At 37.1% G+C, this 21,990-nt stretch overlaps 2 protein-coding genes across 2 annotated transcripts in view; both read right to left on the bottom strand.

Moving 5' to 3' along the window:
• The window catches only part of LOC140154263 (glycine amidinotransferase, mitochondrial-like), an 85,809-nt gene extending 79,746 nt beyond the window's left edge, over positions 1-6,063 (bottom strand). Inside the window, exon 1 of the mRNA XM_072176852.1 lies at positions 5,894-6,063. The gene's annotated coding sequence lies outside the window, so the exon portion shown is untranslated. The remainder of the gene's footprint in view (positions 1-5,893) is intronic.
• Positions 6,064-7,287: 1,224 nt separating this feature from the next.
• On the bottom strand, positions 7,288-19,310 carry LOC140163385 (glycine amidinotransferase, mitochondrial-like). The gene is made up of 6 exons (XM_072186744.1): positions 19,197-19,310; positions 17,538-17,733; positions 16,468-16,655; positions 14,066-14,203; positions 10,818-11,046; positions 7,288-7,894 (listed from the first exon to the last, which is right to left on the bottom strand). The coding sequence occupies exons 1-6, from the start codon at positions 19,308-19,310 to the stop codon at positions 7,668-7,670; spliced, it is 1,092 nt and encodes a 363-aa protein (XP_072042845.1). The 3' UTR covers positions 7,288-7,667.
• Positions 19,311-21,990: the final 2,680 nt, after the last annotated feature.

The following is a 21,990-nucleotide window of genomic DNA, read 5'->3' on the forward strand; positions in this document are numbered from 1 at the left end:
GAAATGCAAGAAGGGACAGGTTTAGAAAAATAAAATTTACCTTTCAATGATTCTACCTTTTCAGTAATTCCTCCTGTTTTAGTGATCGCTCCCATTTACTCATCTAGCGGGGACCCGCGCGAAGCGGGTATCCCGCTAGTTATAAATAAATGTATGAACAAACATGTAATTTGTGACTGAGTTTGCACAAATGGAGTAGCCCTCCTCCCCAGACTGTTTTTAACCTCTTGGAAAGGGGGGGGGGTCAAAAAAGTTTTGCATGTCTAAAGAGGGGGGGCAAAAAAGTTTAAGGTTCTCTGGAGGGGGGTCAAAAGTTTTGACTCCAAAAATTTCAAGTGCCCAGCCCCCCCCAAAGTATTTATGAACGGTCCCTAACATTCAAAAACATTTGTTGATAACCTACTGCAAATATTCTAGCATAATGTTATTCAAGCGTTGAAAAAATATTTGGCAAAAAATGTTTGCAAAAAATATTTTACAATAACATTTTAAAAGTATTGGTGTAGTGTGTTTCCATACAAAAACGTTTTAAAACATTTCCATGACCTTTATAAAACCCGACATTTAATGTTATTAAAACGTTTTTATCTTAACCAAAACCCAAAATATAACATGTTTAAAACGTTCTAAAAACATTTTCGTGTTTACTGGGCTGGTGGTCTAGGAACAGTGAAGTCATTCTGGTATATGCATGGAGAGGGAGGCGGTTGGTCCGGTCACGGACAATATTGCCAAACCGTTAACCATTTCGTCAGCCGTTGGAATACTTCTTCAAGAATGATCTTTGTTCGTCCTGCGCATGGTTTCTTCTTCTTTTTCACTAGGGCCTAAGACATCTTATGTCGAACACTTTTATATAAATCATCTCATTTACGCAAGGTCCAATATTCAGCTCCATGTGGCAAGCCTGAGTAAGGGCTCTATAGAGAAGATGCATAGGCATACAACTTTTGGTTAATTTAGTCCCGGTATTTGATCCAGCTCACGAGTTCTATGCTTTTTCCGGGCATCAGGATTGAATTATATCTCTCATTCTTGAGATTCGTGTTCAAGTTCAATAAAATATCAAGTAGTGTTGCCATGTATGGTAATAAATGCAGCATCTTTAACAGCTATTTTAGGTTTGAATAATATTTTGTCTCATATTGAACAATCCAATACTGGTATTGCTAATTTGCCATTATAACCTAATGTACCAGCAAACACAAAAACGTTTTAAAAACGTTTTAAATAAGTTATATTTTGGCTTTTGGTTTAGGTAAAACGTTTTAATAACATTTAAATGTCGGGTTATATAAAGGTCATGATAACGTTTTAAAACGTTTTGTATGAAAACACACTACAACAATATTTTAAAATGTTTTCAAAAAATGTTATTGAAAACTATTTTTGCAAACATTTTGCCAAATATTGTGTCAATAATTAAATAACATTTATGTTAAAATATTTGAACCCAGCAAATACAGAAATGTTCTTAAAATGTTTTTTTTTCAAAACCTTTTAATAACATTTAAATGTCGGGTTATATAAAGGTCATGAAAACGTTTTAAAAACGTTATTGAAAATATTTTGGGCAAACATTTTTCGCAAAATATTTTTTCAACCCCAAAATAACATTCTGTTTAGAATGTTTTGTATCAAGTTTTAAAGAATGTTTTTGGAATGTTATTAAAACGTTTTTATACCTTTTATATAACCCGACATTTAAACGTTTTCTGTAAAACATTTTGCTGTTTGCTGAGCAGTAGATTATCAAAACATGTTTTTTAAGATTATGAAAACGTTTTATACTCTTAATATACCCTTTATATAACCCGACATTTAAACGTTTTCTGACAACCTTTTATAACCTTTTACGAATGATGTCGAAAACGTTTTGTGTTTGCTGGGGTACTAGTAGGTCATACCTAAACCGTAGGACGCTTCATGTAATCATGTAATGGTGACGTTCACATGGTCCAAGACTGCATTTTGAGGTCAAATGTCATGATTATGAACTGGTCACAAATTTGAATCACACGAATAAACGGTGTTGTTTGAACTCTATTCAACATCCTTACAATATTACTTGCTTTTTGCGGGTGTTGCCCGGCGGGTGTTGTTCCCGAACTACAGCTGCTGTCTATACCCACTTGTCCTGCATTGGTTTCAGGGCCAGATCCAACTATTCGAATAGAAAAGATGTTGTTTAAGCCAGAGCTAAGGCCTGGAAATCCTGGTAAACTACCAGGATTTTTGCTATTATTATACCTTGGTTTTCAATTTGCCAACAGTCTTACTCTTACCGAAGCAATGTGCAGTGAAGCATGCAATTATCTGCAAAATAGTAGTGACTTACATTAGCGTAGCGTCATAAGGGCAATCGATTGCAAAAATGAGAAAATCCCATTGGCTGAAAAATAGCTTGTGCCCCCTGCCAATCAGGCCCGATGGTTCCCAACCATGGTCTGTGCCCCCATGGAGGGGCAAATTAAATCATTATTACCTGACTTGATTAGTGAGACAAAATGAATCACATGTACTCGTATAATGAGTACCACTACAATTATGATTTTTTTCAGCCCCAAATGAACTTTTTTTGGCCTGGGTATTGCTAGAGTCATTATGTGAAAGGTTTTTTCTCTTATCTTCCCCGAAGATGTTGCTGCAGCTCATTGTTGGATGAATGCTCAAAACAAAAAAAATCTTGAGAGTGTCAATTTTCTAGCAAAATTTGCGAACATTTTCCAGAATCCCTAATTTTCAACAGAAAATTCTAGAAAATATATATGATTTTTTAGGATTAAATTTAAGATAAGTTTTCGGAGTTCCAGTAGCAAATCCATACTAAAACTAAATGCGAGAACTTTTCAGGTGGCAGCTATGCATCAATAGATACTTCGGGAGTTTTGGTCCACATCCGGGTACCATTGTTGATCGTCTTCAGTAGTGTATGCAAACAAACATACGTATCTTGTTGAGGTTGTAGTTGTATTTCACAGTTATAATATATTGGCAATTTAGAGTAACTGAACTTAATACTGTATTAAAAGTTAAAAAATGTTTCGAGTTGTGATAACTACAGAAGTACCTCAGATTTAGATAATTACTCGTCAATCTCTGACAACTTGTCTAAGAATGAGCATGTTACAGGTCCGACAGAAATTTTACAAGCACAAATTTTCCCCCGAAATAATGTTACAATAAATGCGAAGACAATTAATAGTCTATTAAGTTCAATGCATGAAGCAGTAAATTGGCCATTTAGGCTAGTCAAATTAAGAAAAATTAAGGGTTAAGGCGTGAGGTATGGGCGAACTTGAAGTACAGGTATCTGGAGAGGGGAAGCAACGAGTTACCCCAAATCACAGCGGCAGGTAGTCACTGGGCCGCCGAGTGCGAATAAGTATTTACTTTGGAAGGGTCGTGTTTGTTTTAAATTTTGAGGCGTTTTTCCATTTGCCACGTTACCGTTTGCTTTGGTGATTTACTAATATTATATATTTTGTGACTGCAATTTGTCTTTTTCAATGCGTTTTAAGCTTATCATGAAATTAACGCGAATATATAGTCACGCTGCTTTTAGAATTTTTACCTGATCGTCGGCTTTTGCAGGCAACGGAATGCAGATTGACTCACGATAGATGTCGTATTCCTCTATGTGGGTCACTTGATGATAAAATTACTTTGAATTCCATGTAACAACAAACAAATTTGCGTCTGGAAACCGGGTCTGGAACTGGTTTTGGAACAGCTATAGACTTCAGCGCCGTATCAAATCTCATAAAAAGGCCACGACTGGCGAGTATGTTTTTATGTTTCCCGCACGAAAGCTTGCGTCAACATCTATACTATATTTCATTGGAAACGTTGACCTTTGACCATTCTTTGTAAATGCCCTGCTATGACCTTGATATGTAGACTTGGTTGGGTACTGTAAAAGCGTCCACTTTACTGAGTTGTTTAGCACCTGGTTAGTAAATAATCCTACAGGGATACAGTCAGTAGTATTAAAAGCACAGGTCCTTTGCGTGCATAGCAGAAAATTATAATAGAATGTTTGGAATTTTCTAACTAAAATACTAACTGCATTCTGCATTATGTATTTATTTATTTAGGCCTATGCCTATTTATTTATTTACTGACTTATTTATATATTTATTTGGTAGATTAGTAAAAGTAATTAGTAATATTCCATGATTCGTCGGTTTATTATTGAATTGTTGATAACTTGAAAACTTGATTGGTTGATCGATTAATAGTCATTTCACATTATATTCCTAGTTTATAGGCCCTATGGAACGTCTATTAATTTTGAATAGCATCGTACATTAGATAAATAAACCTATCAGTATTGATTTATTCTATTCAGCAACATCAAGGATTACTATCAAACTTCTCACGGCTAGTCCATTGGCTTAGTGGTAATGCACTGAGTTTTTAAAAGGGAGGTCCCGGGCTCGATTCCCAGCTCTGCCTATTTTTTTCAAGGCTGAGAAAAAAATTCAATTTCTGAACTGCAAACTTATTTGGCGCGCGATCTGAGCTGGTCCTTTTCTGGTTGCTGTGTCTGTTACGGGGTCTGTTACAGGCACACTCCCTCTGGAATCCGAACCAGGTTCCCGCCTATTACACATCCCTTAACCCACCACTAATTGCAACAGAATCCATTTAATCACCATTCATTTCAGAAAAGCTTAATAACACATCACAAATCCAAGTAGTGGAACAGTGCTAATTTGCATAAATCCAAACTGCAGGATTTATATGCAGGGGTGAAATATTGCAAAGTTAGTCAAATCTTGACCAAACATTTTTTCATTGATTTTAGTCCCCCACCACCCACCCCCTCCATATTTTTCGAGTTGCCCCCATAGACTCCTTCATTTCAACATTAAAATTGCTAAAAAGGCCAAAATAAGCACATTTGAATTTTCGCCTGTTACCATGGCAGCAAGTAGAAACTTATTTTTTCAATGTCTCCCAAGGTGACAGGGCCCAAATACCTTGTATCAAAAAAAAAGTTAGAGTAAAATCTATTTTTAAACCGATCACGTTCAGGATAAATATATAGGTGGATTAGGAATTAATTGTTAGCTGTGCAGAATTCACGGGTCATTGAATCTTTGAGAATATTCAAAGGGAATTATTCAAGCTTCTTCTTATGGAATTAATTACCATTGAAACCTTTTATTCCCTGTCAACAATATTGACAGATTATTTGTCAATGAATTGCAGTGAATTTCAGATATATACAACGCCTAGACGTTGTTTACAGGTTGTCGCTGACCACTACGGCCCATATGATATCAATCAGAAACCATTAAACAACTACGCGGGCACTTACAGCTAAATTGCGCACACCCTAGGCATTTCACAATTAACCTTCACAGCTAGGAAAAGCCTACGACCATTTGAAAAATTTGACATTTCGTATTGAAGATACACATTTTTTCCCAAAACGCCTCAATTTTTAGGTGTTTTGGGGAAAAATTCAAGATCTTCAATACGAAAGTTCAAAATGTTCAAATGATCGTCGGCTTTTTCTCCCAGCTATATACACTTTAAGTAAATATCAATAGATTTATAAATTCGCATTCAGAATGTAATTCGATATGTCTGATGTGCTCTCATGTCCCATAAAAATACTGTGCAAACGTCCATACCCCAGCCCTTAACCCCGTACCCGTGACCATATCATTATTTTTACCTCTTTTTTTTCTTTTATCTTTCTTACCATATATTTTGTCCACTTGTCACTGGCGGGTAAATGCTTGGCTCTGCGTCGTTTACTAGCGCGATGGCGTAGTGCCCATTGCCCCTTTACTCTTGCTGCATTACGTGCGCGTAACCACTTTCCGGGGGAAACTGGGCCATTTTTGATGACAAACAAAAACTCCCGGCAAAAACTCACCTTATCAACGATTTAGGAGCCAATTCTTGACCGATTGCAACTAAATATAGTTTATTGCTATTCCCGTATATTCCTCAATCATCCGTATGAATTTGGGGATATTTGGATCCAAACTGACGTAGCCTTACATACTCATACTCACAAACACCCGCACAACAGTTCGGACTAGCGGTATGCTTTATAGCTGAGTTAGCTTGAGTTCATGGGAGCGATCACTCGGGCGATCACTAAAACGGGAAGCACCACTGAACATGTGATACCGATTTGCTATTTTACATCGTTTTAGTTGTGTATACCTGTATGCGCCGGGTCCCATTGAACACGTGTTATTTCGTGGCACCCCAAAACTCAAGTTGATGTAAATTTTAAAAAAACGTCCCAAGAGTCAGCGTATTTTCAAAATGAATAATGGCCGATAAATACTGAAAAAAGACTATAAGTTATCATAAATCGGGACTTTTATGAACCAAACTATACATTTTAGGCTTAAAGGTAACCTGATTGACAGCCTCATCCTCCCACTTTATCCCATGACAAAACTTAGAAGTATATTAGGCATTAAATTAAGGCAAAAAGTTATAGTTTGGTTCAGAAATGTCCCGATATATGATAACTTATAGTTCTTTATTTGGCGGCCATTTTGGGCGCCATTTCGAAAATACACTGACTCCTGTGACTTTATTTTCTTTATATCAACTTGAGTTTATGATGGGCTCTTTAATTGAGCTAAAAAGTTAGTGTGGTTCGGCAATAATATTCATATGGTCATTTATATTTTTATTACTTGTATTTGGCAGCCATTTTGAGCGCCATCTTTGAAAACCCTCATTGGGGCCAGTTTATTTTTAGGAACATCCTGATTATGTTTTGGAGTCATGGAACCTAAAAAAGTTGATTTGGTTCGGTTCTGGGGTGCAAAGGAGGCAGTGGCGTAGATTTCTTTTTGACATTGGGGGGGATGGGGTTGGAAAAAATTTTGGTAATATAATGAATGGAGTACTTTTTGGTGACAGTTCATGGTGCAAATTACGCGCGAAGCGCGTGAAAAATTTTGCTATTTGAAGCTAAACTGATTAAATATGGTGCGAAAGCGGAATAAATGCTCGTGAAGCGCGCGAAAATTTGCACTTTTGGGGCAAAAATGGGCAAATATGAGGTTAATTTGATCAGAAACCCATATTCAGGCGTCAACATTGGGGGGGGGGGATGATTGTATGGAGCATCCCCCCTGGCAAAATATTGGGGGGGATAAATCCCCCCATCCCCCGGGATCTACGCCTATGAAAGGGGGTGCATGTAGCTCCCCTAGTACAAGTGCATACTCTGGCTACATATTACATTTACACATAAAACTCCGTTACGAATTTTATATTTATTAATAAATTCAACACTTCTATTACAGAGCAGTCTCTAAAACATAATACATCCCCGATCCAGCCAGGCAACACTGGATTCATAAACCCTGAATAAACGAGAAAATTAAAAGAGAAACTACATTTGCATATTTGTTGTTGAAAAATTAACTGAGCTCCGGGCTGAGCCCTTTACCCAAAAATCTATAAACACCACTAAAATACAAACAAAGGGCAACGTATGCAAAGTAACAATGTAAATTGTTAAAAACGCAAAGAAAACAAACAAACAAACAAACAAACAAAAAACACAAACTACAGATTCCACAACCGGCCCTACATAGTTGCTATCATGTCAAGAAATTTCTTAATCACCATAATCACTGTCTTAGCTTGTTTCATAGCTTTTCATTGCCTTGGTTTTACAAGTATGATTCCAATTTTCCACGACGACGGACATCACAAGTCCAGCAATGGAATCCTCCTCCAAGGGAGTTCGCGAAACGTAAAGAGACTGGAATAGTCTTGATACCCAGCTTCTCAAACATCTCAATGGTGGACTTTTCATTTTTGTCAACGACGACACGAGTGGGGTCCAGCATTAAGACGTTCATGGATAACCATTTCGAGGTAAGCCAGAGGGGGTGATCTGAAATGGAATAAAACAATGATAAAAACCGTGCGGTGGCTTCTGTCTCCACCATTATAGTATCAATTTATCTTTGCTTTCATTACCCCCCCCCATTTGTGAATGCACTGACTTTACCAATCTATAATACCTAATTTATTAAAGGAAGGTGACCTTATATATTTGGAAAATCAAATTCTTTAAAACTTATAACATATACGTATAACATAAAATGTCATCCCTTTCAAGCACTCATGCAAAAAAAAAAAACCATGTAAATGTTTTTTGTAAATGTGACTAATTCCTAATGGAATTACCGACATTTATACAGCGTGATATTGGTAGTCTACAGTGTTTTTATTAATGATAATCATCATGATCATGTAATATATTTATTTCAAGTGAAAAGGCCCTATTTTTCTCATAAACATTGAAATTAGAAGTTCCAACTCAGTGTATTTCCGAAGATATCATCAAAAACCTGCCTAATTAGTCTCAATGTGGTATACAATATGTGACCGTACAGCACGAATGAGCCGTAAATTCCCCAAATTGTATTCTGAGTTACAGTGTAAAGTGTGCAAGAAGGTCGTATTCATCGGTACCTGTAGCTGGCGCGACATCTATCTCATTTTGATAGTCAAACACCAATCAATAATCCTATTGTTGAAGAAGATACTAAGCTTCTACCTTAGATGGCTATAGAACTTTTAATAGCTCTGGTCTTTGTTTGCTTTGGCTAAATCCTGTTCAAGTGGTGGATTACCAGGCATTGTATTTTGTATAGGTATGTATAACCAAAAATTAACAATGAGAGAACTTTCTTGAACCTCGTTGACTTGTGGATATTTTGAAATGACTGTTTGATATTTATTGCCAGCAATGTGGAAAAAGAGACACATGTAGAAACGAAAAAAGCTACCATTTTGTTGAAGGAGCAAAGTTCAACAAACAATAACCCCGCTTCTGGATATCGTTTGAAGTCAAATAACATACCATTTTAAAGCTTATGATGTATATTTTCTACACATGAAATAAAACAAAATTGACCGGGGGAATTTACGGCCCATTCGTCGTGTACGGTCACATATTTGAGACTAATTTGGCAGTTTTTTGATGATTTCTTCGGAAATATACCGATTTCGAACGCCAAATTTCGATATGTTTATGAGAAAAAAATGAGCTTTCATCTGATACCAAAACCAACATTTTGATGAGGTAAAGTGGGGAATGAGATTGTCAATCAGGTTACCCACCTTTAATTCGTATTAAATATTTCATTGATAACAGCACTGTAGCATCCATTGCTGCTTGTAGGAAATCTGGAAAGGTGACCTCTACGATGTGGGTGGCCTTCCTGTACTTTTGGCCATAATGTTTGATTTTGCCAAGTTTGTGAGTGCATAACAAGACTTTTCGTCGATAGATTTTTATTTGTAGGATAAACTAGATAGGTCAGTTTTAAGTAACTGTCACGAAAATTATGAAAATGGCCTATGTGTATGCCTGGTTCATCACTTGTCACATGGTAGTCTTGTAACATGTCTAATGGCGGCGCCCATGACAACTTGGTGAATTGTTTAGTTCGAATTAATCAATTCGAAATTCAAACACAAGAAGATTGAATTAATTAACATCTGACACAATATTATAATAGTGTTTCTTTTGATTGACCCCTGACCCCTATTCACGCAATAATAGCTTCTCTATCATGTCTATCTCTGTGTGCTCCGAGAGAACGTTAATGTAGACTGATGCTTGAGATGGTAGCCATGTAGCTTACTTGCGCATTTGACATTTGTGGCACGGGAACGTTTATAATTAGTATTATTTTTAAAATAAGTATTTCAATCGTTTTTTTGTAAACATGGTAAATGTTCTTAGAAATGTTTTTAACACAAGTCTCCACCATTGGATACATATTAATGACACCCATTGAAAAAGTTCACCTATAACATTACTGCTCTTCTCTATCTAACTCACAAACTCCGTTTGTAGAGCATCGGTCCTGTGATCCGAAGGTTCCGGGTTCAAATCCTGGATAGTCAGTTTACTTTTTACATTGGCTGTCATTTATGTATGTGGCAACTTGTGTTAAAAAAATTTCTCATAATTAATTTTCCATATAGTGTAACCTTATTTTTCCGTCTCGAATATGATGAATGATTTCCAAACCCCCTTTTTAATTTATGATGTTAACATAGTTATTTTTATACAAATCCAAAAATAATGAAGATGTTAAACTCACATTTTGATTGTCGTTTCACCACTACACTAGTGGTTTCATCAGACTGGCAACTCATCACATCTGTTTCCTTTAATAGGCTACAGGAACCACCATAGAGGGCATGATGAGTTGGTCAAAGATGTGGCTGTGTAAGTAGGCCCCCTCGTCCTTATTTACAGTGTCTTTTCCTTTTCGGCGTATCCAGACGGCTTCTGTCAGCCACCTAGTGGTCTTGTCAGAATCTCTGTCGATGACTTTGCTTTTGAGTCCGCCCTCTATGGTGGTTCCTGTAGCCTATAAAATGAATAGTCAGATGTGATGAGTTTCCAGTCTGATGAAACCACTAGTGTAGTGGTGAAACGTCACTAAAATGTAACTTTAACATCTTCATTATTTTAGGATTTGTAAAAAAAAAAGAACTATATTAACAGTTAAATCAAACAATCCAAATGAACTTGTTCAAAGACTCTTTCTAAGCTTATTGGATGAGAAGATGTTAGAGGATGATTCTGGAACTGAAAGCCTATAGATAATACATCACTGCTCTTCTCCATCTGACTCATTAGCTCAGTTGATAGAGTGTCGGGTCTGGTCTGGTGACCCGCAGGTTCGAGATTCACTGGCTATCATTAATAATGTAAGTGGAGACTTGTACTAAAAACCTTTCTCGTTAATAATTTCCCCACATATAATTAGTATAATGTTATAAGAACATACCATCGGGCATCATAGGTTTTGGTGGATGGACGATCCTCCAACCTGCTTTCTTAAACATATCGATCTGGTTGCATGGTCGGTCTGGATTAGCAAGCACCATACCTGGACCAATGATATTGAAGGTACTATCGATATGCGCTGGATGAGGATCCCTAAATGAGAGAACATGGATGTTGTATTTGTCTCCAAGATGTCGCCGCATCCATTCTATGCCCATGTTATTAGTCACCTATTGTACATTTAAAGGGTAGAAATTTAGTTACTCTCTACGTTTTTCCCTTAAGAAGACGCAGCGGCAGTATTTTTCTATTTCGGCAGAACTTCCCGCAGCGACATCATGTCATGAATAATAATAATAGTCAGACGTTGCGGGCGTTTTCCGCTGCGACACCCAGGCAAACGAGTATGGCAAGCCAAGGGGGCCAAAAGCGTTGAACAGCTACGCGTAGCTTCTTTCTCGTTACGAGCAGCTGTTTGACCAATCAAAATAGTCAAATTTAATCACGTGGTTGGGTCGCTAGCTGCGCGTAGTATAGTTATAGGTATCCTCTTTCACAATTATTATCTTGTAATTAATTTACGGAATTAGCATATAGATAACGAACGGATAAAGGAGGCCAAATCACAGCACGTGTCAAGAGAACATGTTGCTAATGCCTGGCTAAAATGACACAAAGCATATTTATTTAGTGTTTCCAAGTTTACACCGTGTTTAATAGCAAGTAACTTTATACTCGTGCTGTATTAGCGGTACAGGGGATATGAAGGTCAACAACTACTACTGATGTAAAGCGCTGTGTAAAGATATTGCAGGGAAAGCGATATCACATGCCACTGTGTAAATATGGAGAGAGTAAAATGGGTCATCATTTTTTTCGAAACGGGGGGTTCCTAAATTTACAAAAAGTCGGCGTCAATAAATTGCGGCCCTCACTATTTCGGCATCAAAATGTTATGACCCCCGACTCCCACCGTGCACCACCGATACACCTTACCCCCTAGACAGGCTAAAATTGTATTGAAATCAGTCTTTTTGAATACAATAAACACACTATCTGTAGTCATCTTGTGACTCCCTACATTTTGTCATTATCAATTTATGACCCCCCCTCCCCTATTTTTCTTTCCAAAAAGTATGACCCCCCTATATTTGGGATCCCCTCCGAAGAAAATGATAGCCCCCTAAATATAGAACAATCATCATCATTCTGTTCAGATATTACTTTAATAGCACCTATACCATTTTTTGCTGATATACTACAGATATTTTCATTTACAAAAATTAACAACGTAATATTTGTGAGAGAGGATGTTTACATCAGCTCCACGTGTTTAAAACCGCGAATCTGATTGGTTAATAAGCTGCACGTAACGAGAAAGAAGCTGCGCGTAGCTAGTCCCACGTTCTGAGCCGCTTAGCTTGCCATAAACGAGGACCTGGATTTGCGCGTAGTGGAGCATGATGTCGACACTGCATATTAAGGGGCGAAACACTAATTCAGTGTCCCATAGAAATACGTGCGAATTCGGCCTACTTAAAGCGCCATTTCTGTCGTCCCTGCAATACTTGGCAAAATAAATTTGGTATCAAATTAAAGCTATGTTGCTGTAGATTTCAAAAACTTTTGTCGGCTTGACCATTGACTTTTTTCGCTATTTCGCGGTACAAAAAGTAAGGGCAAAAATATACTAAACTCACCACTCACATTTCAAAACCGCCATAGAGCATTGCATTTGAGGTAAAATGTAAGTTTTCCCTGTATGTTATCATTGTAGACACTTGTCGAATTCATATGAGCTTATATTGAGTGATTTAAAGTGAACATGTCGGTAGATATGGTTGCTCATATTTACTATGGACTAAATTAGCCGAATTTCGTTGTTACATAAAATGCTCCCTAATAAAATGCGTAGTGATTTAGTGTGGCGCCCTCTCAACAATTTTGGCAAGGACGCAAACCCGGACGCACCAAGCAGACATTTTCGCGTCTACGCTGCACGCAATCACACAAACGAGCGCATCTTTCTTTCCAGACATGTACGCGACATTTCTCCGCGCCTAGTAACTCTTGGCAATCCGTCAAAATCACCATGAATACCCAGCAAACACAAAACGTTTTCGACATCATTCGCAAAAGGTTATAAAAGGTTGTCAGAAAACGTTTAAATGTCGGGTTATATAAAGGGTACATTAATGGTATATAACATTTTCATAACATGAAAAAACATTTGTTGATAATCTACTGCCCAGCAAACACAAATGTTTTACAGAAAACGTTTAAATGTCGGGTTATATAAAGGGTATAAAAACGTTTTAATAACATTCCAAAAACATTTTTGAAAACTTGATACAAAACATTCTAAACAGAATGTTATTTTGGGGTCGAAACAATATTTTGCAAACATGTTTTCCCAAAATATTTGCAATAACGTTTTAAAAACGTTTTCATTACCTTTATATAACCCGACATTTAAATGTTATTAAAACGTTTTGAAAAAAAAATATTTTAAGAACATTTCTGTGTTTGCTGAGTGCAAACATTTTAACATAATGTTATTGAAGTGTTGACAAAATATTTGGTAAAAATGTTTGCAAAAATAGTTTATACAATAACAATTCGAAAACATTTTAAAAATATTGTTGTAGTGTGTTTTCATACAAAACGTTTTAAAACGTTTTCATGACCTTTATATAACCCGACATTTTAATGTTTAAAAACGTTTTTACCTAAACCAAAACCCAAAATATAACTTATTTAAAACGTTTTTAAAACGTTTTTGTGTTTGCTGGGTACGTGGCTTCACCTCCCTCTTTGGTAAGGGAGGGGCAATCACCATGCTCATAAGTCTAGCTGATATGTTATGATGCGACAGACGTAGGCTCTCCGTAGCGATTTTCGGTTGTCTGCTGCAACCTTCTATTATTTCCGCTCTTAATGACAAGTCGGGGTCATAATTCGCTTTATGCGTCTTCTGCAACTGAAGATGTTGCGTAATATTTTTAGCTGCTGCGGAAGACGCTAGTGAGAAATAAACCGATGCGTCTTTCACTATGGGGAAAATGCCCGCAAAACATCGGACTATGTGTCGGAGAACGGTAAAAAGTGTTTGTCGCAGCAGGAAACCACATGCAAAATTGCGGATTACATCAATCTTTTCAGCGGAAAATCATAGCAGATAGGCCCTAGCGGAAGAAGGTGATTTGGAGCAACTTTTAGTATAAACTGTACGGGCAAATATTTACAAACCTGACTTCTCTGTGCAAATATGTCCTTTCCAGCTCGTATGAAATCAGCAGCATCGAAGCAAGGCTCAAATTCCGTGGTGACAAAACGACCCTGTGTGGCAAGCTTTTTGCGCTCTTCAACACTGTATTTCACGTATTCCTTTGCAAAATGAAATAATCATGATATTCCGATTTTATATCAGACTAGCGGGATACCCGCGCTACGCGCGGGTCCCCGCTAGGTGAGTAAATGGGAGCGTTCACTAAAACGGGAGGAATTAATGAACAGGTAGAATCATTGAAAAGGTAAATTATTTCATTAGCTTGTGATTTCCCGTTTTCATGTTATTTATTTAGTTCTGTCCTCAGTTTAATAGCTTTTTTTATTTAAATCATCTAATTTTATTAGATTTTATTATTCTTTCCTTCTTTAGCCTATTTTATTCCTGTTTTCATTTTCTTACTTTGACTAACTATAGGCTAACCCACATACTCGTAGGCCTACCTGTTTGTCCTCATTTTGTTTTCTTTTTTAATTACAGTAGGCCCACCTCTTCATGTTGTTTGTACTTTTTAACACACATCTTTTCCCCGTATTTATTACGCCTACGGTCGGTCGTTCACCCGTATTATCATTCATTGCGCGACTCTGCGTCGTTTACCCGCGACATGGCGTAGTGCTGCGTTACCGCGCGCTATCGCTGCAGCTACGCGAGCGGCTTGGATTAGATACGCCCGTACGACGCGAACGGGCTAGCTTGACAACTGACTCCCTTTTTTGTTTACCCAGCATAGCAACGTGCCACATTTTCACTGATTTTGAGGCCAATTCTTGACCGTTTTCAACCAAATAAAGTTTAAACACGTTCCCGTATATTCATCGATCTCCCGTATGAATTTGGCGACATTTGGATCGAAACTGACGGAGCCTTTATAGCATACATAGATAGATACATAGATACATAGATACATACAACATTTCCCTATTTATAGTAAGACTAGCGGGACACCCGCGCTACGCGCGGGTCCCCGCTAGGTGAGTAAATGGGAGCGTTCACTAAAACGGAGGAATTACTGAACAGGTAGAATCATTGAAAAGGCAAATTTCATTTATCTGAGTCTGACCCTCGTTAAGCCTAAGTTTCCATTTTAGCTTCTTTCTTTCTTTTTAGTTTCTTCTAAATGGGCCAATTTTGTTCCATTTTTTAAAAACATTTTGCTGCTAAGCTTGCAAATTTCCGTTACCATGTTTTTTTATTTACTCAATCCCGTTCCCATTATTTTCTAAATCTGTCCTTTCTTACATTTCCTGTTGACTTCATTTTTTATTTGCTGCTTAGCTTGTGATTTCCCGTTTTCATGTTATTTATTTAGTTCTGTCCTCAGTTTAATAGCTTTGTTTTTATTTAAATCATCTAATTCATTATTAGATTTTATTATTCTTTCCTTCTTTAGCCTATTTTATTCCCGTTTTCATTTTCTTACTGTGACTAACTATAGGCTAACCCACATACTCGTAGGCCTACCTGTTTGTCCTCATTTTGTTTTCTTTTTTAATTACAGTAGGCCTACCTCTTCATGTTGTTTGTACTTTTTAACACACATCTTTCCCGTTTTTATTACGCCTACGGTCGGTCGTTCACCCGTATTATCATTCATTGCGCGACTCTGCGTCGTTTACGCGCGACATGGCGTAGTGCTGCGTTACCTGCGCGCTATCGCTGCAGCTACGCGAGCGGCTTGGCATTAGATACGCCCGTACGACGCGCACGGGCTAGCTTGACAACTGACTCCCTTTTTGTTTACCCAGCATAGCAACGTACCACATTTTCACTGATTTTGAGGCCAATTCTTGACCGTTTTCAACCAAATAAAGTTTAAACACGTTCCCGTATATTCATCGATCTCCCGTATGAATTTGGCGACATTTGGATCGAAACTGACGGAGCCTTTATAGCATACATAGATAGATAGATACATAGATACATACAACATTTCCCTATTTATAGTAAGATAAATAAACAACTAGACAAATCGGTGGGCTAAGACTACGAACACAGCCGAGTTGTGTGGGGCCCATATTGTGTGACACATTGGGCTCATATATACATATAACAGTATAATGCTGAAGACCTATTTGTATACCAAATCTGAACCATGTAGCTACTTTATTTGCTGAGAAACGGCCGGCCCTTTGTTTTAACGTTTGGGCCTCCAGGGCCCCTAGCCTTGAACATCTGGGGCCCAAATGTACCACATATGGGCCCAGGGGCCTTTGTAGTTTTAGCGCTAGCCTTGACAGAATTATGTGTTTGATGCAGGAGGAGGGGGATGAAGAAACCACAGGATAACAATATACCCGTCCATGCTTCGCATGCGGGTATAATAAAACACAGTACACTCTGCAACTGGACTATAACTTACCTCATCATAAAGTTCATCACTCATCTGTGGCTTAGGAGCAGTAGTCCATTTTGCGCCACCATTAAAGTATTCTTTGAGAAGCGCCCTGTAGGCGCGATATTCAAAGAATCTGCTACGCCACGCCATAGGGCTTTCTATTATCTCATCACCGATGACAAGAAGAAGATCCCTAGGCATTGAAAGTTGACCTGTAAAGATTTATAAGAACATTTCTTTCTCATTCTTAAGTAAGCGAGCAAGTACCCAGCAAACACAAAACGTTTTCGACATCATTCGCAAAAGGTTATAAAAGGTTGTCAGAAAACGTTTAAATGTCGGGTTATATAAAGGGTATATTAAGGGTATAAAACGTTTTCATAACATTCAAAATCATTTTTTGATAATCTACTGCTCAGCAAACAAAAAATGTTTTACAGAAAACGTTTAAATGTCGGGTTATATAAAGGGTATAAAAACGTTTTAATAACATTCCAAAAACATTCTTGAAAACTTGAAACAAAACATTCTAAACAGAATGTTATTTTGGAGTTGAAAAAATATTTTGCGAAAAATGTTTGCCCAAAATATTTGTAATAACGTTTTAAAAACGTTTTCATGACCTTTATGTAACCCGACATTTAAATGTTATTAAAACGTTTTGAAAAAAGCATTTTAAGAACATTTCTGTGTTTGCTGGGTGCAAATATTTTGACATAATGTTATTTAAGTGTTCACAAAATATTTGGCAAAAAATGTTTGCAAAAATAGTTCACAATAATATTTTTGAAAACATTTTAAAAATATTGTAGTGTGTTTTCATACAAAACGTTTTAAAACGTTTTCATGACCTTTATATAACCCGACATTTAAATGTTGTTAAAACGTTTTTATGTAAACCAAAAGCCAAAATATAACTTATTAAAAACGTTTTTAAAACGTTTTTGTGTTTGCTGGGTAAGTAGTAGGCTTGAGTAAAAATAAGTAAGTAAGTAAGTAAGTAAGTAAGTAAGTAAGTAAGTAAGTAAGTAAGTAAGTAAGTAAGTAAGTAAGTAAGGAAGTAAGTAAGTAAGTTAGTAAGTATTTTATATTACCTGTTGAAGTAAAATCTGGTGTTGTGTACTTGACGCTGAAATCAACAATATCTGGTCTTCGGACAGTGACACCTTCTCGCCTAAGGACAGAGCAGAACTCATCAAGTTCAGCCCTGGCTTTCTTAATATGATCTAAAGGAAAACTTCTACCACCATACGTGGAGAAAAAATTCCAATGCTCCTCAAAAGTTGAAAACTTTGAAATAAAAATCAAAAGTGTGCATGTTATTACACGAGCTGAGTACAGCCCAACGACTGTGATGACAGAATATAATGGCAAACTTCATAACCTGCTGGTTACAATACTTGCCATAATATTACCTTTGTTAACATAACATCATGCAGAAAGCAAGAAAGTCTTTTTTTTTTGTTCACGTCAGTGAACATTAATGCCACTTGCACTCACATCTCATACGCACAGTGTATCCCTTATATACCCTGTGTCTTGAATAGCTATTGTAGCCCACCAACTCTGTGGTTAAGAGGCTAGGAAATAATTGCTAGTATCTCATACCCTCGTTTGTATGCCTTTATCTAAGCCTGCCCCACATGACAAGGGCTGTTTATTTAGCTCATTTAATATTGCAGTGAGACTGTTCAGTATAGGATATTTTTAGTCTTTTTGTAAAACATGTTTGCAATTGGCTTATAGCCATCACATGCTGATAATACACATAACTGTTTGGTTAATAAAAGCTAGTCATGTCATAATGGTCAGTATACTTTTTTTACTTAGTGATAAGGCCTATCATCTATGATAGCAAGCTACAATATGCGATTTACTTCAGAAAAAAGTTCAATATAACTACATTGCACAAAGTCCATTCTCTAAAGTTAGTTGAATGTTTATTGACTCTGGTAATAACCCAGCAATGTGTGATATAAAATTGGATGGTTTGAACCCAATACACAAATTTATTCGTCGCGCCATGAGTTTAAAAGATTGGACGAGACGAAGTCGAGTCCAATATTTTTAAACTCATAGCGAGACCAATAAATTTTGTATTGGGTGAAAAAAACCATCCAATTTTATCATTATTATGTTTTCAGAATATTTTCTTGGTCAAAACATGACTTTTGGTCAAAGTTGTGATTTTTGGTAAAAAATGTGATTGTTGTTCAAAAACACGATTTTGGGTCAAAAATGTGATTTTGGGTCAAAAATGTGATTTTTGGTCAAAAATATGAGTTTTGATCAAAAATGTGATTTTGGTCAAAAATGAGCAAGTCAAAAATGAGTTTTGGTCAAAAAATTGTAGAAAACAAATTTTTTTGGGGGAAAGTGAGCCTATCCAACACAGTCCAAGTTTTGAGTCCAAGTGTTGATTATATTGGACTCTTCAACTCTGTACAAAGTATAGGAAGGAAGATTCTGAAAATATAATAATGTATAAACATGTATAATATATTTTCCGTTACAAAATAATAATTGGTGTTCATGACTATGCCCCTTGACCTTTAATCCTATAATTTTACACATGCTCCTCATAGCAGTCAAAATTTGTATAGTGTGAAACACAAAAGTTAAAGAAAACAGCAAATAGACCAAAATCAAGAAGCTCCAAAACATATTTAAAAAAAAGGAAAATATTTCGAATAGTACCGGGTGTGATGCGACCGATGTAATGTCATAATTTTCCTATAGGTACTATGTCATACCTTGATAGCTTCAGTTAAGGGAGGAACGGTGGCACCTTCTGCACGTCCGACAATGACTTCTTCCAAATGATCCCATTCATTATACGAACACACAGGACTTGTGGACGATGGCATGTTGCTGACATTAGCTATTGTAGAGGAACGGCAAAGGAATCCACGAGCTGTGGAGGTACGTAGCTTTGAGCATGTTGAGGAAAAATAATAATATTCAATACACAACTAGAATTATTACTTATTGTCCTACAACAATAATTCTTGAGGCTCATAATTGGAGCATTTTAAAGTTTTAATATCAGTAGATGTCCTAAAGTCCCGACATCCATCATCCAAAATGCAATGATCGGATTGAACAAATGGACAGAAGATCGGCGCAATGAGTAGTTTATCACCATTAGCCTACTATATATTTGATTCACGTCATAAAAATAAATAGTACAGCAAAGAACCTGGTCACATTCAACTCATGACTATAGAAGAGCTGGAAAAGGTTATCTCAAAATTGAATAGGTAAAAGCACACTTTTTCTGGATCGCCATGACAAGAGGAATAATTTGGGGAACTTTTCAACAGCATTTGAGCAGTTTAAATTTTGACCTCTGTGTGAACTTTGACCCGCCATATCTCAAAAGACTCAATGCTGATAGAGGTCCAGTAAAGTTGAAGTTGGTGGTCCTGAGAAACAATATCCGTCAAAAACAAAACTATGGACAACAAAACAAGCTTCTGTAGCAAAATTGCGTCTGGCAGCCGGACTATATGGCGAAGCACTCGATGGGAATACGGCAAAGTGTTGTTTCTTGATGCCAAGCCATAATGCAATTCACGTATACCAACGTAATATGCTAATTATTCACATTAACGTTCTCGTTTTCTCACACAGATGCATTAAGGGGGTACTACACCCCTCGATAAATTTATGTCTATTTTTCCATTTTTCTCAAAGACTAATAACACACTGGTAACAAAAGTTATGTATATTATAGGGCAAAGAATCCAATTACTACACTGAAATTTCAGTGACCCAAGACAAGCGGTTCGTTATTTATGATAAGAAAAGAGGTACCGCTAGAATGTACCTCATTTCTTATCGTAAATACTGAACCGCTTGTCTAGAGTCACTGAAATTTCGGTGTAGTAATTGGATTCCTTGCCCCAATAATATACATAACTTTTGTTACCAGTGTGTTATTATTTTTTGAGAAAAATGCAAAAATAGTTACAAATTTGCCCCAGGGGTGTAGTACCCCCTTAAGGGGACGGTATTTGAAAATGTATGTAAGTTTGAAGACAATCCATATCCCAAACCAATAGGGTCATCCCTCTTTAAGATAACGTTGTAAATACGTCACTGTGCGAATACCTGAACCTCCGTCAGCGAAAGTCATAAAAACGTAGTCTACTACCTTCATATCAGAGCCTGTCGATTAGAATGTGTGTGGTTGAGTGGGCAGGTTTTTAATTAATCGATATTCATCTTACCGATATAGGTTTGAAGATTCTTGACATATTAACTTCTCGAATACAAAAACGAAGCATCATATCATTGCAATTACTGCTTTTCTCATTTACCATCCAAGGTAAGTAGCAAAACCAGCGCTTAATATCAATACTGAAATGAAAATTAATATCATAAAGAAACAAAAACAAATGAGATAATTTTAAATATTCAAAAAAATATGATATTTGTGATTTCTAAAAATGTCGAAGTCCGATAATAATGGGACAAATATGACAGAGGTAGACCTGAATCTTAAGATATTTCTAAGTCCTGATTTGCTTTAGTCCTAAATATTCAAACAAATTGTACGACGGGAATTCATAACATTATTAGTGTGTTTTTAGCGGGTTCGCCGGCGGACACGTTTAGAACTGTCATGCTTTCGTCAGGAGTAGCTCTGACTTCTTCAAGTACCTAAGAATAAGACATGTAGGCCGCCCCTTGCCTACTGATGGCTCTGAAAAGAGCCGTTCACTGACGACTGCCCCTTGTCAACAGAGAACAAGCAGATCTCGCCTACCTGCTAATTTTAAAGGTTTTAGTGGCTCTGAAAAGATTCACTGAAGATTGTCCCTTGTCTACAGAAAAAATTGAATTAACATGCTCCATCGCAATCTCCGTGTTTTGTTGCATTTGTTCATTCCATCTGGTACGCGGGCGACCTAGAAGGAGAGTAAGGGCTCTATAGATCCTCATTTTGAATGACCTTAATTATGAAGGAACGTTTTCATCTATCGCTGCCCACCTGATACGCCACTGGGAATGAGAGACAAAAGCAAGGACGCAAGCTGTGACGCAAGTGTAATGCGCCTGTCATACCTGGCCGAATCGCAGTAGTACGAACAAGAAATGGATGGTATAGTACATCCATGGTTGCTCGTTATTGTTCATTTTATGTTCTTGTGTTAGGTGATGTTCATCAAGTCTGTTCAGACTTCCTGTTCATGGTTTATTACAGGGGCTATTTTAACGTGCCTCCTGGCACGTTTGTGCAGTGAGATTTAAAATCCGTGCGGTGAGAATTAAATCCCGTGCATCAAATATTTCTATTTCATTCATCAAACTCAATAAACAGGGATCGCTTAATAGCGCCTATCCGTATGGTCCCTTATAGATCGTCAGCCCCTTACCATACGTTGTGGCAAAGACTGATAGCTTGACATGCATTTTACAGTAATTTCATTTTTGTCCCCTTTATTATGTATCCCCCCCCCCCCCCGGAGTTGGTTCTGTAACTCTCCTAGAGTTAACCCTAACTTAACTCTCAAATCTTCCAATGCTCTCGTGGTATCATGA

The sequence above is a fragment of the Amphiura filiformis genome, chromosome 1, assembly GCF_039555335.1.
Source record: "Amphiura filiformis chromosome 1, Afil_fr2py, whole genome shotgun sequence".
NCBI lineage: Eukaryota > Metazoa > Echinodermata > Ophiuroidea > Amphilepidida > Amphiuridae > Amphiura > Amphiura filiformis.